General features: G+C 34.5%; 2 protein-coding genes across 3 annotated transcripts; both read left to right on the top strand.

The window, feature by feature from the left end:
- Window positions 1–368: 368 nt before the first annotated feature.
- On the top strand, window positions 369–6,044 carry LOC110617997 (betaine aldehyde dehydrogenase 1, chloroplastic). The gene is made up of 15 exons (XM_021760987.2): window positions 369–565; window positions 760–902; window positions 1,351–1,431; window positions 1,507–1,655; window positions 2,452–2,544; window positions 2,631–2,754; window positions 2,873–2,938; window positions 3,023–3,089; window positions 3,278–3,354; window positions 4,481–4,594; window positions 4,871–4,948; window positions 5,035–5,186; window positions 5,325–5,385; window positions 5,491–5,597; window positions 5,830–6,044. The coding sequence occupies exons 1-15, from the start codon at window positions 457–459 to the stop codon at window positions 5,918–5,920; spliced, it is 1,512 nt and encodes a 503-aa protein (XP_021616679.1). The 5' UTR covers window positions 369–456; the 3' UTR covers window positions 5,921–6,044.
- Window positions 6,045–8,022: 1,978 nt separating this feature from the next.
- Window positions 8,023–13,492, top strand: LOC110618320 (mannose-1-phosphate guanyltransferase alpha). 2 transcript variants are annotated; one of them, XM_043957189.1, is made up of 15 exons: window positions 8,023–8,514; window positions 8,767–8,864; window positions 9,019–9,119; window positions 9,204–9,282; window positions 9,421–9,481; window positions 9,715–9,761; window positions 9,865–9,957; window positions 10,340–10,430; window positions 10,712–10,760; window positions 11,556–11,672; window positions 11,758–11,905; window positions 12,243–12,335; window positions 12,473–12,541; window positions 13,009–13,051; window positions 13,164–13,492. In XM_043957189.1, exons 1-15 carry the CDS (start codon window positions 8,457–8,459, stop codon window positions 13,262–13,264), a joined length of 1,248 nt encoding a protein of 415 aa, XP_043813124.1. In that variant the 5' UTR covers window positions 8,023–8,456; the 3' UTR covers window positions 13,265–13,492. The 2 variants fall into 2 exon arrangements, with proteins under 2 accessions (XP_043813124.1, XP_043813123.1); XM_043957188.1 differs by having other exon boundaries at window positions 11,520–11,672.
- The last annotated feature ends 43 nt before the right edge of the window (window positions 13,493–13,535 follow it).

The raw sequence follows: 13,535 nt of genomic DNA, 5'->3' as shown, positions 1-13,535 counted from the left end.
AGCTAAAATATACATATATAATTATATTTGTAAATAATGATAATAAGATGAAAGTAAAAGAAAAAGAAAAATCATCTTAAATTAATATTTATTTTCCATTTAGTATGATTTTTAAAAGTTGAAATTAATTATTACCAAATAATTTAAGATTTTAAGTTTTTTAAAATAAAAACTTTTAAATTAATTGAATTTTTTTTATTTCAAATTAGCTAATTATTTGAAAATAAAATAATTAAATTAAAATTTTTATGAAATTTTTGTTTTTAGAAAGGGTAAAAAAAATTAGAAATGAAAGGAGATAATAAAAACCTGAAAAAAATGAGAGTGACTAATCCATTAGCAGGCTAACTTCGGTAATCAATCTGGACACGACAGGATAGCTCATTTCACTCCCATTATAAAAGGAAATCACAGCAGCGGAGCAGTGTAGAAGACTTAACTCTTGAGTGTGAAAAAATGGCGATCCCACTACCCAATCGACAGCTATTCATTGGCGGTGAATGGAAGGAGCCTGTTCTCAAGAAACGGATCCCTATAATCAACCCCTCTACGGAGGAGATCATTGGTCTGCTTGCTCTTTTCTTTTTCTCTTTTAACTTGTTCATTCCTGTCGCCTAATTTCATTTTCTTTTTCTTTATCTTTAATTTTATATTTTCAACTGCTTGATGATTTCTATTCGTTTTTCAGCTGATAGTAGAATTCAAAGAATATAATATAATATCCGTAATTTATTTTTTTCCAAAAAAAAAATGTTTCAGGTGATATACCTGCAGCTACTGCAGAAGATGTGGAGCTAGCGGTGGAAGCAGCCCGGAAAGCATTTACCCAGAACAAAGGCCGAGATTGGGCTTTCACTTCTGGTGCATTTCGAGCCAAGTACTTGCGTGCTATTGCTGCTAAGGTATACTTTTAGATTTTACTCTTTGGCGGTGATCTATGCCACATCCAATATAAATTTGTGCTACTTTTTTTTAACTGATAAAATGATTGTTAGTTCACTGGGTGTAATTTTGCCCTAGATTCATGAGCTTTACTGCAGTGTTATAGCAATTGCTTGTAGACTGAGTTAGTTAGTGGCTTACTCCCAAATCGTTTATTTTTCTTTACTGTAGCTTTTTTGTTTTGCTTATCTAAGCTTTATTAATGTTTAAGTTTCATTTTAAAGCCATCTCACATGGATCTTGGGTAAACGATGTGATGAATTGGGTAGCAGAGGTTTTTGTTCTTTATTAAGTAATGATTTCAAGGCATGGTAAGGGAGAAATAAGATAAGGTTTCTGCTGAATATACAATATTGGTAATTGCCTTTTAGATCTTCAGTTCTCAATCCTCGATTTGTTTGCATGCAGATAACAGAAAGGAAACCTGAACTAGCAAAACTAGAAGCACTTGATTGCGGAAAACCACTGGATGAAGCAGCATGGGATATAGTATGCCTGTGGCTTCAGAATTTTTGCATTTGATATTCTGTAATATTGTTTTACATGTGGGTTTTTGTTGTCTAGGATGATGTTGCTGGATGCTTCGAGTACTATGCTGATCTTGCTGAAGGCTTAGATGCAAAGCAAAACGTTCCAGTTTCTCTTCCTATGGAAACATTCAAGTCTTATGTTCTTAAAGAACCTATTGGTGTTGTTGCATTGATCACTCCATGGTACTTGCTACTTTTTGTTAAATTCTTTTTCATTTTTGCATCTTTCCTATTTTGTTTTCTTGTTCATATCTGTTGCAAGATTTGTTGTGTTAGTGATGTCGAATGCTTGTAAAATTATCATCCATATGCTTTGCTATTTTCAGTTGCATTGATATCAATGGCCATGGTAACAATGTGCTTGAATCTCATCATATGGGAATTTGGAAGAATCAGTTGTGTGGAAATGGTTATTCATGTTTATCACTAAAATATCTGCAGATTGAGATTTAGCTTTAGAATTATTCTTTTACAAAATAGTTCTTTTAGAAGTGCATGATCCTTAAGTTTCCTAGTTATATGTTGTAACCTTTCCATGATTTTCGATGATTTTAATCACACAATCCGAATTTCTTTATCAGTTGTTTCACTGTCATTAATCTGAGTGACACCTTACTAGCAGTGACATCTATGACCCATAACTTTATTCATTTCTGCATAATTTTATCCATTTGTGCCTTCAGTAGTACTTAGGAATATCTTGTTTCTTTAATATCTTTATGGAATTTGTAAAATCTATAATTTATTCCCATGGGAGCCAACTGAATTTTAGTTTATTCATGTTATTGAAATGGTGAATCTCATTTTTATTCTGGAGGATTTGAAATGTTGAATTCCCAAGCGGATTAAAATTTTGTGATGAATTCTGATCTTTGATATTTTCTGGCAACCAGTTTGTATCAAAGCCTCTGGTATTTATTTATCTAGAAGAAACTTGAAGTTTAGCAATCTAAGATTCATTTACATTTATGTTTTGAAGGAATTACCCACTATTGATGGCTACATGGAAAGTGGCTCCAGCCTTGGCAGCAGGTTGCACGGCAATACTGAAGCCATCTGAACTGGCATCAGTGTATGTCATAATTTATTTCAACTGGCGTAAATATGATGTTGGTCGTTCATCCACTGTTCCAGCTTTAATGTTATTCAATTTCTCAGGACCTGTTTAGAGTTGGCTGAAGTGTGTAGAGAGGTTGGTCTTCCTCCAGGTGTCCTCAATATTCTATCTGGATTGGGTCCTGAAGCTGGTGCTCCTTTGGCATCTCATCCCCATGTTGACAAGGTTTGATTTTCTGTAATCATTTTTTTTTTATTGGTGACTCAAGCTGAATTTCAATTAATATATTCTTCAATTTGTGAGTAATACATGCAATAATCGTTAGTAAGTAAATTCTTAACAGATAGCATTTACTGGAAGCACAGCTACAGGGAGCAGGATAATGGCATCTGCAGCTCAGATGGTCAAGGTAGACCAGTGTGCTAAACTTTTTTTTCCCTCTCCTTGATGTTCTTTATGTGGATTAAAGTTGCTGTATAAAATTTACTGGCAGCCTGTTTCTATGGAGCTTGGTGGGAAAAGCCCAATTATTGTCTTTGAGGATGTTGATCTTGACAAGGGTTAGTTCTTCCTGAAGCAAGTTTTTAACTCTGGGTGCCTGTGTCTCTTGCACGGTTGAATTTTCCTTTGGTGCAAACAGATTGTGCAAGCAGGACATTGGAATCTGATAAACCCCCAACATTGCGTAGAATTCATGTTTATTATGGTGATGCTGCTATATTAATTTACTTATTCTTGAATTAAACAGCTGCTGAATGGACCATCTTTGGTTGCTTTTGGACAAATGGCCAGATATGCAGTGCAACATCCCGTCTTCTTGTGCATGTAAGTATGAATATGGCATTGCGCTTCTTTATATAACACTTCCATCTAAGAATTGCTCTCTCTCTCTCTGTGTGTGTGTGTGTGTGTGTCTGTGATAACTTGTAGTTTTCTTTATTTTTTTTATTGTTTTATTATAGTTGGCTAACCAAATCACAGTTTTGTAGAACTAAATCAATATAACCGATATGGTTCAGTGTGATTGCAATGACCTTAATTTTTCTGTGTAACATTAAAACAGAAATTTGCTGCTTTGTTGGATGCATCATGCTCTTGCTTGCCTGATGTAAAATGAACATCACAATAAAGCCACAAAGTGAAAAATTAGGTCCAACATTTAAAGCAAATCAAGTAAGGGGTGAAACATAGACAATAAAGAAGTAATTTATTCATTAAAAAAGAATTTAAATCTGTCAATCCTACCTTGTTAATGCAGGGTTTGAAAATTGAAACACTTGGGGTGTGCTATGGTATCTGCGTAGAGTAGATGCATGAAGTTTCATTTAGGCTTTTGTATTGTTCAGTATTTAGGTGATTGTTTTCTATTCTTCATTATTGGAGCAGAACTCAACTAATCAAAGTTCCCATTAACATTGATCAGTTGATCCATAATCACCCGTATATGACCTAAACAAATAAATTCAGTTCCCTGCCCCTGCAATATAGAAGCCAGCATATTTAACCCCACACAAACTCCAAGCCAACATGTTGCACATTCTACAACTCAACGCAGGGAGCTACCAACAAGCTGTGGAAACAAATTCAGCAAACGGAAATAAAATTTTAGAATAATATATGAAGAGAAGGGCAAAGAAATCCTCACTGCTAACTTTCCTGCACTGAATGGCAACAAATGAGTTATCAGAACATACATTTTATCTTCAAAGTTTTATTACAAACTCCTTTTTATCTTCCAAAACTTGTACTTCTAAAACATAGCAATAAACACAAGTCTCTAGTTTGGTGTATGATGACATGGAATTTACTACGCAGCAGCAGAGCCAACTAAAAGTTTATGGGTTCACAAAAAGTGGACAAAAGTATAAAGAGCATCTGAGGCCATGAATTTGTTTTTAAAATTTTTTGGTGCCATAACTCGAGATAATATATGTCCAACTTAATGTTTCAGGAAAGCATTGCAACTGAATTTGTAGACAGGCTTGTTAAATGGTGCAAAAAGATTAAAATATCAGATCCCTTAGAGGAAGGTTGCAGACTTGGCCCAGTTGTCAGTGGAGGGCAGGTAAGAATTTTGATAAGATTCCTGAATTTTTTTTTATTTTTTATTTTATTATTATTATTTTATTTTTATTTTTTTTTTTTTGGGGGGGGGCTGCAATTTAAATTCTGGGATTACATCTTCCTTGTGATTGCACTGGCTGGGAAAGTGTAGCTTTGAAAAATCCATAATTTGGTGGTTCAGTTGCATTTTCAGAGTCATGATATCTATGTATTCAAACTTTTTAACCGAGTCTTGTTAATCATAGATGCTACTTAACTTATTACTTCATTGCTGCAGTATGAGAAAATATTGAAATGTATCTCAACTGCTAAGAGTGAAGGTGCAAGCATTTTGTTTGGTGGGGCTAGACCAAAGGTATGTATAATTCCTGCTTTTCCATCACTAGAGCTGTTCTGGATCAAATAGTGAGGTTGTTTGAATTACTTTCAAATGAATTGCAGCATTTGAACAAGGGATTCTTCATTGAGCCAACCATCATCACTGATGTAAATACCTCCATGCAAATTTGGAGAGAGGAAGTGTTTGGACCTGTTCTCTGTGTTAAAACATTTAGTACAGAAGATGAAGCCATTGAACTGGCAAATGACACCCAGTGAGTTGATTCTTGTATCTGGATGTTTTCCTTTGTTTCTTGGAAGTTCTTCACCTTCCTTCCCTTGCTTGCCTGCCTGCCTGGCGTCGCCCTATCTCTTGATGATTTTGGTCCATTCTAACATTGGATGCTTTGCAGTTATGGTTTAGGTGCTGCTGTGATATCAAAAGATCTGGAAAGGTGTGATCGTGTAAGCAAGGTAAGGCAAAGTAGCAATCTGTCGTTTGAAGGTGATCATAATGCAACAGTTAAAAGAGGTCAGTTACTAGTGAGCTTGACCTTTTTCTGTGTCCCTGTTGTTCAGGCTTTCCGGGCAGGTATCGTATGGATCAATTGCTCACAGCCATGCTTCTGTCAAGCTCCATGGGGAGGACTCAAGCGTAGTGGTTTTGGTCGTGAATTAGGAGAATGGTATGGCCTTAAATTACCCTAATCAGACATTTAAAAACTATTTTCTCAAATAATCCAAACGTATGCAATGACTTCCTCTATTTTTGGAGTAAAATAAGGAGGAACTGAGTTGTTATACGGAGACTATCTCTCCACATATTTACAGCTTTATTCTAGGCTGGTGTAACATCTCAGATGAGCATTCAAATGAGCTCTTTTTTTTCCCCTAATCTTTTTAGAAAAAATTTTACAGGGGACTTGAGAACTACTTGAGCGTGAAGCAGGTGACTAAATACATATCTGATGAACCATGGGGTTGGTACCAGTCTCCTTCAAAGCTATAAGAGATCCTTGTGAGAACTGAAAATAACTGCGTATGTGCTTGAACAATCGGAATAAATGGATACTGTGTGCTAAACTCTACATGTACTGGAATAAATTTTTAGAAAGAATTCAAAACTTTCATAATCCTTGTTTTATCATGTTTGCCGCTCAGTTCAGTACCCAGTGTTAATTCTTCTTTCATTGCCCACTCCATTGTCTTAACTCGATCAACCAAAAGGATCTTGTCCAAGGGTAAAATTATTTTGTGCCTTACTATTGGTGAACAGTGGATGTGCATCAATGCCAGATAAAATATTTATGGGCCACAACCAGGAGGTTTTCTTATCTGGGCTGCAAATGTTAACCAATTGTGGCAAGTTGGTTTTAACAAAGTACGAGTTGGGCATGTGATAATGACAACTTGGCAGCCCCTTCCACATGCCTTATGTCACGTCCTTCCAAAGATGGCTTCTTTGGACTTGCGGGAGCTCAAAAATAAGAAGGTAACACTTATCCTTTGCTGAGACAATAAGGGAAACCCCTTATTCAATTTGGAAAATGATCTAGTGCATACGCATACAAACAGCAGAGTGGCCACTCAGCATACAGATATCAGTTCACACATGTGGTCTCTTTTGGGCAGGTAGTCTTCACAATGAATCTCCCAAAGAGTTGCATTTTCAGCAACCTTACATCTGGGTAAATGGAACAGTGAACGTTAAGTAACCTGAAATTCCTGAAAATCTTGGTAAGTGCATGATTCATCCATCCCGGCATAGATCAATAGTCCTGGATCTGAAGACATAGATTCGCTCAAAATTGTTTGACTAGTCTGAATTTGATTAAGAGCTGGAGTGGTCGTGAGCTTCAAGACTGTTCCCAAGAGGGAGTTACAGCTAAGGCTGAGTCAACATGGGGGAACAGAGAGATCTTCTATTTTGCCTTCTTTGTCAGGAAGCAACCACGTTCATAAAATATTAGGCCTGCCAATTGGCCATGTGTGAGGCTAACTTGATGGCCAAATCGATGTGGTGGGTTTGTGGCCATCTTCTATTTTTCAGTCACTAGCCCCAACTCCCAACACAAATAATTGCTTGTCAAATCGGTGGTATGTTAATGGCAGCGGATTATGAATTACTTTTAATTATTTTTGAAACATTTAAAAATTCATCAATAGAAAATAATTTTTATTAAAAAAAATTAAATCAAATTTAAAAAAAATAACTTTCGTTTTAAAGACGGAGGGAGTTAATTTGTTAACCATTGATATTAAGATAACCAAGTAGTCTGAAGCTCAATTGTGTGAAGCCCATCTCATTACTCATGGTGTCCAAGTTTCAAGAATAAATTTGTTAAACAATATATGAATTTTCTTTTTAAAAAAATCCTTTGGTCATTTACAATTATTTTTCAAAGGAAATGAAAAATCATAAAATAATATAATTTCATAAGAGGTTGGTAAGTGCAATTATGCTTGCTGATTATGTAAAATGATTTGGCACATTCATAAGTCAACATATGTTACTCTCAAATCCTTATTGAGAATATTCCATTTATTGTATATATACCCATAATTATTTAATTCAAAAAAAATCAATCATAATTTTGTTTATTTTCTCTCTTGTGACAATGTTTTTTCAAATTCTGATACAACAAAAATGAATTAAAAAATAATTTCAATTAAGAGATATAATAGTAGCTTAATTAAATTAAAATTAAATGTTCCATAGCAAAAAACCAAATTATATGACATCATTTTCATTCAAAATTTTTAATTCAAATGTACTTAATAGATAAAATATGAGAAACATTATATTTGTTATAATTTATTAAATATAATTTTGTATTTTACTATTTAATATTGATAATATAAAAAAATATTTTTTTACATAAAAGTTAATATTACACATTTTAAGTAATATTAATAGTTTTAATGTAATTTTCCTTTCATTGAAAATGTAAAGAGAAAATGTTTTTATTGAAGATTTGTTAGGAATTAGGTTAGGAGTAAAGAATATTCGTGTGTGGTTAAGGCGGCATGGTCGATGGTGGGGCCCTATGAGTTGCCGGGTCCCGCCAAAACGTCCAACTAATTTTGATTTCTGAAAGCTCCTTTACTCTCTTCTCTCTCTTCTCTCTCTTCTCTCCCATAATTCCAACCAGCGAAAACAGCCACAAGAGTAAGGTTCCAATGGAAAACACATGGAAATTTCTTTTCTCCAAAGTACAAAAATAAATAAAAATAATAAAATAAATTAAAACGTCTATCTTCGTCTCTGCTATTCACCTTGCTTCCTACAATAGCTAGAGATTCAGCATCCTTCTATTATATTATCTCTCTCTCTCTCTTGTAAACAGAGTGAACTACTGGCCAAAAAGTACTGATATTTTGTCTTCCAGAGGACAGTGGATTGCATGGTGCGAGCGACATTATTTTTTTCCAATTCTGCTGTTGCCTCTGTAGTCCTTTGAAGATTTGAATCTCTATTGTTCGTAAATAACGAGTCTTTATCGGAATTTGGGGAATTGAAGATCTGGGTTTTGTATTGATTAGAGATGGGTAGCTCTGGTGAGAAGGTTGTGGCTGTGATTATGGTCGGTGGACCAACTAAAGGTACATACTTAATCCAGTTTATTTCCTGAATGTCCTATTGGAGTTTATAAATTCTGAACTCTGCATATCCGTTTCGTCTTTTGTGTTGTTTTGCAATGAAACGTTGTTTGGCTTATATCAATTTTGTTTATGCGCATTACATTTTCCTTTCTCTTTTCCCTTTTAAAAGTTCCAAACAATGTGATCCTTTTTTATGTAATTTGTCTATACTTGTTTAATTCATTTGAGAAATTCGATGGGTTACCTATCCAGGGACTCGATTCCGGCCATTGTCATTGAATGTCGCCAAGCCTCTTTTTCCTTTAGCAGGACAACCAATGGTTCACCATCCAATTTCTGCTTGCAAAAGGGTATTACTCGAAAAGCTGTCATTAAATCGCAGATGTAAAATTTTTAGGAAATCCAGTTCTCAGTTTGTTAACGTCTTGTATACATTCCAACTTGGTTCTTATATCGAATTTTTCTTTCTGCCAATACAATTTGAGATTGCATTTTCTGTTTCAGATTCCAAACCTAGCACATATCTATCTTGTCGGTTTTTATGAGGAACGAGAATTTGCATTGTATGTTTCATCAATCTCAAATGAGCTTAAAGTCCCTGTGAGGTAACTAACTTAATGATGTACTCTGACCTTCGCTTTATTTCCCAAGTTTTGCTGTTTTGTTGATTATGAAATCTTTGCTTGTAGATATTTGAGGGAAGACAAGCCACATGGTTCAGCTGGTGGGCTTTATAACTTCAGAGATCTAATCATGGAAGACAGTCCGGTTCTCATCTTACCCCTGAATTTTGTATTTTTATTTTCCCTTTTGAATCTTCATCTCTAGTGTCTAGATGCTGGAAATTAGAAGTAGACTTTTTTTAAATTTGAACATTCACTGTGATGCTTGATTATCTTTTCGCAGTCTCATATCTTCTTGTTGAATTGTGATGTTTGCTGCAGTTTTCCTCTCAGAGAAATGCTTGGTATTTATCTCCTTTCCTCAATGAAATATCCTTCATCTACAATTGATTTGCATATAATGTTTAATTCTTCATCAAAGTATCATATACAATCAACTTCAAGGCAATCATTTTTGAGGTTGTGATAATTTTATAGTGTACATAGTTTAAGTTAGAAATGTTCAAAAGGTCAATACTTTCTAGTTGATTTGTCTAGCTGAAGTCTTAATTTTCTGGTTTGTTTCTTACTTCTTCAGAGGCTCATAGAAGATATGGTGGGATGGGAACAATTCTAGTAATCAAGGTTAGTTGAATGCAAAATGTTTGATATAGGGTTTGAGGTATGATCTTACAGTGTCAGAATTTGTATCTGTATGTTTTGGCTTCATTATTCTTTTCTTCTGCAGGTTTCTGCTGAGTCAGCCAGCCAGTTTGGTGAATTGGTAGCTGATCCTGACACCAAAGAATTGTTGCATTACACAGAGAAACCAGAAACATTTGTACGTACAAGCTTTGGAGATTCGTTTGATTTTTAACACAATGTCAACCTTTTGATACTTAGAATGTCTATTTGATTCAATTTTTTTACATTTGCTTTTGAAGTGATGATTTATGGAATTTTCTTTTTATTTCTGCTATAAAGTAAAAGCAATCAACACATTGAATCATTGTGCATCAAAAATGTAAAATTTTCTGTCCACGTTTTCTGTTATTTAAGAAGGAATTGAGTTAACATATAACATTTACTTTGATTTTCTTTCTCAGGGGAGAAAAAGGAAGCAGCAATAGCATTTTTAATTTCACTACCTGCAGTTCTCTTTAGTTCTTCCCTTCTTTTCTTTCTCTATCTCCTAACCTTCTTCTTGTTATGTTGCTATGCAGGTAAGTGACCTGATAAATTGCGGTGTATATGTGTTTACACCAGATATTTTTACAGCCATCCAGGGTGTTTCTTCTCAACGGAAAGATAGAGGTTAGAGATACTAGCTATGTTGATATGACAAAGATGAGGAATTAAGTTAAAAAGTTTCCAGAATACTGTAACACACAAGCATAGCTTGTTCAATAATTAAGTATTAGTTTTGGTTCTTAAACGAAGGTTTGATTTTTCATTCTGAAATATGCATCAACTGAAAATTTCAATATTCTTCTTGTTTTATTGATTTTCTTTTTAATTTACTGTGTTCGTGCAAACTATGCATATTATTAGAATCCGCTTATGCATAATCTTTATTCTGTTCAACTATTTTGCAGCTAATCTTAGACGTCTTTCCAGCTTTGAAGCACTTCAATCAGCCACAAGGTATGCCCATTCCTATTCGACTTTTTTGTCCTTGTGGAATTGATGTCAATGAGCTAATTAATACATTGTTAGTATATAAATATAATCTTGAAAATATCAAGAACTGTAGGTGCAACTTATGGGACATTTTATTCATTTTGCTTGTATTTATATCTCTAGTCTCAGTTTTGTGGTTAATTCACTTTGCTAGTAATGTGAGAGAATGTTAATATTTACATCAAGTGGGGTAATGTTTGAAGCAGCTGAATTATATATGTGATTATCCAATGCATCATTACTGGTTTCATTGGAATTCATATGTACAGGAAGCTCTATCAAATAGAGATTATTGGAATACATATATGTGATTGTATCTCTAATCCTCACTATTAATGTGTTATTATACTGTAAATCCAACTGGGGCATGGGTTTTGATTGGGCTTGGGCTTGTATTAATTTTAGTGCTTAATCCATAGTGCACATACACTAGTAAATTCTCCTTTTGGCTTGGAAAATTTCATTTCCTAAGGCTTCCCTTGATATAGAAATTCATTGGAATTCTCAGATTTTTTCTTTATTTTATTAGAAGTTTTGTTAGAGTGCATTTGAAGAGGTGCACATTTGACACGAAGGTGGATTTGGATTTCTGTATCAAGTAAAAATCGTGAAGTATCAACATAATGTCAAATTTAGATGTCTTATCATTTAAAATTTTCATTTACTCAGATGGAGACTAATAGTACTGCTATTTTTCCATTATGGAACTAATTGAACTTACAGTTCAACTTCTTGGTCTCATACAAATTTCTTCAACAGAAGCATTCCCACAGATTTTGTGAGACTGGATCAAGATATCCTGTCACCGCTTGCAGGCAAAAAGAAGCTCTATACATATGAAACCATGGATTTCTGGGAGCAAATTAAAACTCCTGGGTATGCCAAACAATTTAATGTGGTAGTTTTTTTGGTATTTTGCCTTTATAGTAGTTATGACCGTTTCTGAAATCAATACTTGCAGAATGTCTCTAAAATGTTCTGCTTTGTATCTTGCTCAATTCCGATACAACTCCCCACATCTTTTGGCTAGTGGAGATGGCTCAAAGAGTGCTACCATAATTGGCGATGTTTTTATTCACCCATCAGCAAAAGTACATCCAACTGCAAAGGTAACTTGTCTAACTGTTTTCTGATGTCAGATTTAGAGATGCGTAATGATTATTGTTGGTTGTTGCAATCTTGTTACTTTTCTTAGTTGGACTTAGTCTTATGGTCTCTTGCTATCAAAAACTTTTTGAATGGGCAGTTAGGAGATGAGAATCAAGTGTCCATATCTGTAGTACACCTTGTAAATTTAGAATGTTTTGGTTCAGTTTTTCTTTTTCATCCTTGTGAAAGTAATAAGCTCAAATGCATGTGATGTGGAAACATTAAATAATTTTCATTTTTTCTTTTCCCCTTTCTACTTCAACTATGATATTGACTTTCTGGAATTTCATGAAACAGATTGGTCCAAATGTCTCAATATCTGCTAATGCCCGAATAGGACCAGGTGCAAGGCTCATCAGTTGTATCATCCTCGATGATGTTGAAGTCATGGTAGGAACTGAATTAAGGGGTTTAAAAACTGTTTAAGAGTTGGATTTTATATGTAAATGCAAACATGGGAATTCAGGTGGAACACATTAAAGCTCATCTCAGACTTGACTGCATTTTTTTTTTTTCTCATTTCTCAGGAAAATGCAGTTGTTATTCATGCAATTGTTGGGTGGAAATCTTCCATTGGGAGATGGTCCAGGGTCCAGGCAAGTTAGCTTTCTTGTGATACCACTAAGTGATTGACTGTTGAGCATCATGTATGCTACCCAAAATTTCCAAGTATTTAACGGTTGACCATCATATATAATATAACTTCCCAAATTTCTTACTTGTGACCATGCAAGCATGTAACAAAGGCATGGGATTGGCAAGAATAAGTCACATGAAAAATGTAATGTTGAATATTAGCATTCCAGCTGTAATGTGTTTTGGATTACCAGTGGGGGTTAAAATCTAGTTGATTTTCCTATTTTTATTGACTTGTTTGATGTCTTATTTTATGCTTGCCTATTATTGGTGAACATATACAATCATCATTTTCTTTCTTTCTTTTTTTTCTTTTTTTTTTTTTTCCTTCTAATGGTCCTATTGTTTGTTCTATTCTCAGTTGGTTTTAGCTATGATACACAGTAGCCTTTTTTAGTTTGTTAAGTTCAATCAACTCTGGTTACAGGCTGCAGGAGATTTCAATGCCAAACTTGGGGTTACAATTCTTGGTATATTCTTGATGCGTCAACCCTGAATCCTCTTTTATATTATTGCTGCTTTTCCTTCCAAGAGAGATAAGTTCCAGCTTTGCAGAATCTCATGTTAATTTCCTTGCCTCAGGCGAAGCTGTTAGTGTTGAAGATGAAGTTGTGGTGGTCAATAGCATTGTTCTTCCAAACAAGACACTCAATGTGAGTGTTCAGGAGGAAATAATCTTGTAATGGACCTGGATATAGATATCCCACATCCATTTTCGGTGTCTCTGTCTCTCTCCCCCTTACACTTGATGTGCAGTAGCATAATCTTTATGTATTTACTTTCTTGATGTAGAAAGCCAACACTTTTGGACTTGTTGCCAACCTGTAAATTGACATTCGCAAATTGTAATAAGGATATTTGATTATTTGCTGTTTTCAACAGTGGGAATTGAGCTATGAACTGTTAAGACATATCCCTATTCTAGTGATGCAAATTATAAGAAAATGGTTTTGA

The sequence above is a fragment of the Manihot esculenta genome, chromosome 6 (genome assembly GCF_001659605.2).
Source record: "Manihot esculenta cultivar AM560-2 chromosome 6, M.esculenta_v8, whole genome shotgun sequence".
NCBI lineage: Eukaryota > Viridiplantae > Streptophyta > Magnoliopsida > Malpighiales > Euphorbiaceae > Manihot > Manihot esculenta.
This window is presented reverse-complemented; position numbering and strand designations above follow the sequence as displayed.

Coding starts and splice junctions, on each gene's coding strand:
- LOC110617997 (XM_021760987.2), top strand. CDS start 457: ATGGCGATCCCACTACCCAATCGACAGCTATTCATTGGCGGTGAATGG. Junction 1,432..1,506: donor ATGAAGCAGCATGGGATATA/GTATGCCTGTGG, acceptor TTTGTTGTCTAG/GATGATGTTGCTGGATGCTT. Junction 3,090..3,277: donor GGATGTTGATCTTGACAAGG/GTTAGTTCTTCC, acceptor TGAATTAAACAG/CTGCTGAATGGACCATCTTT.
- LOC110618320 (XM_043957188.1), top strand. CDS start 8,457: ATGGGTAGCTCTGGTGAGAAGGTTGTGGCTGTGATTATGGTCGGTGGA. Junction 8,515..8,766: donor GGTCGGTGGACCAACTAAAG/GTACATACTTAA, acceptor TTACCTATCCAG/GGACTCGATTCCGGCCATTG. Junction 9,958..10,339: donor CAGAGAAACCAGAAACATTT/GTACGTACAAGC, acceptor GTTGCTATGCAG/GTAAGTGACCTGATAAATTG.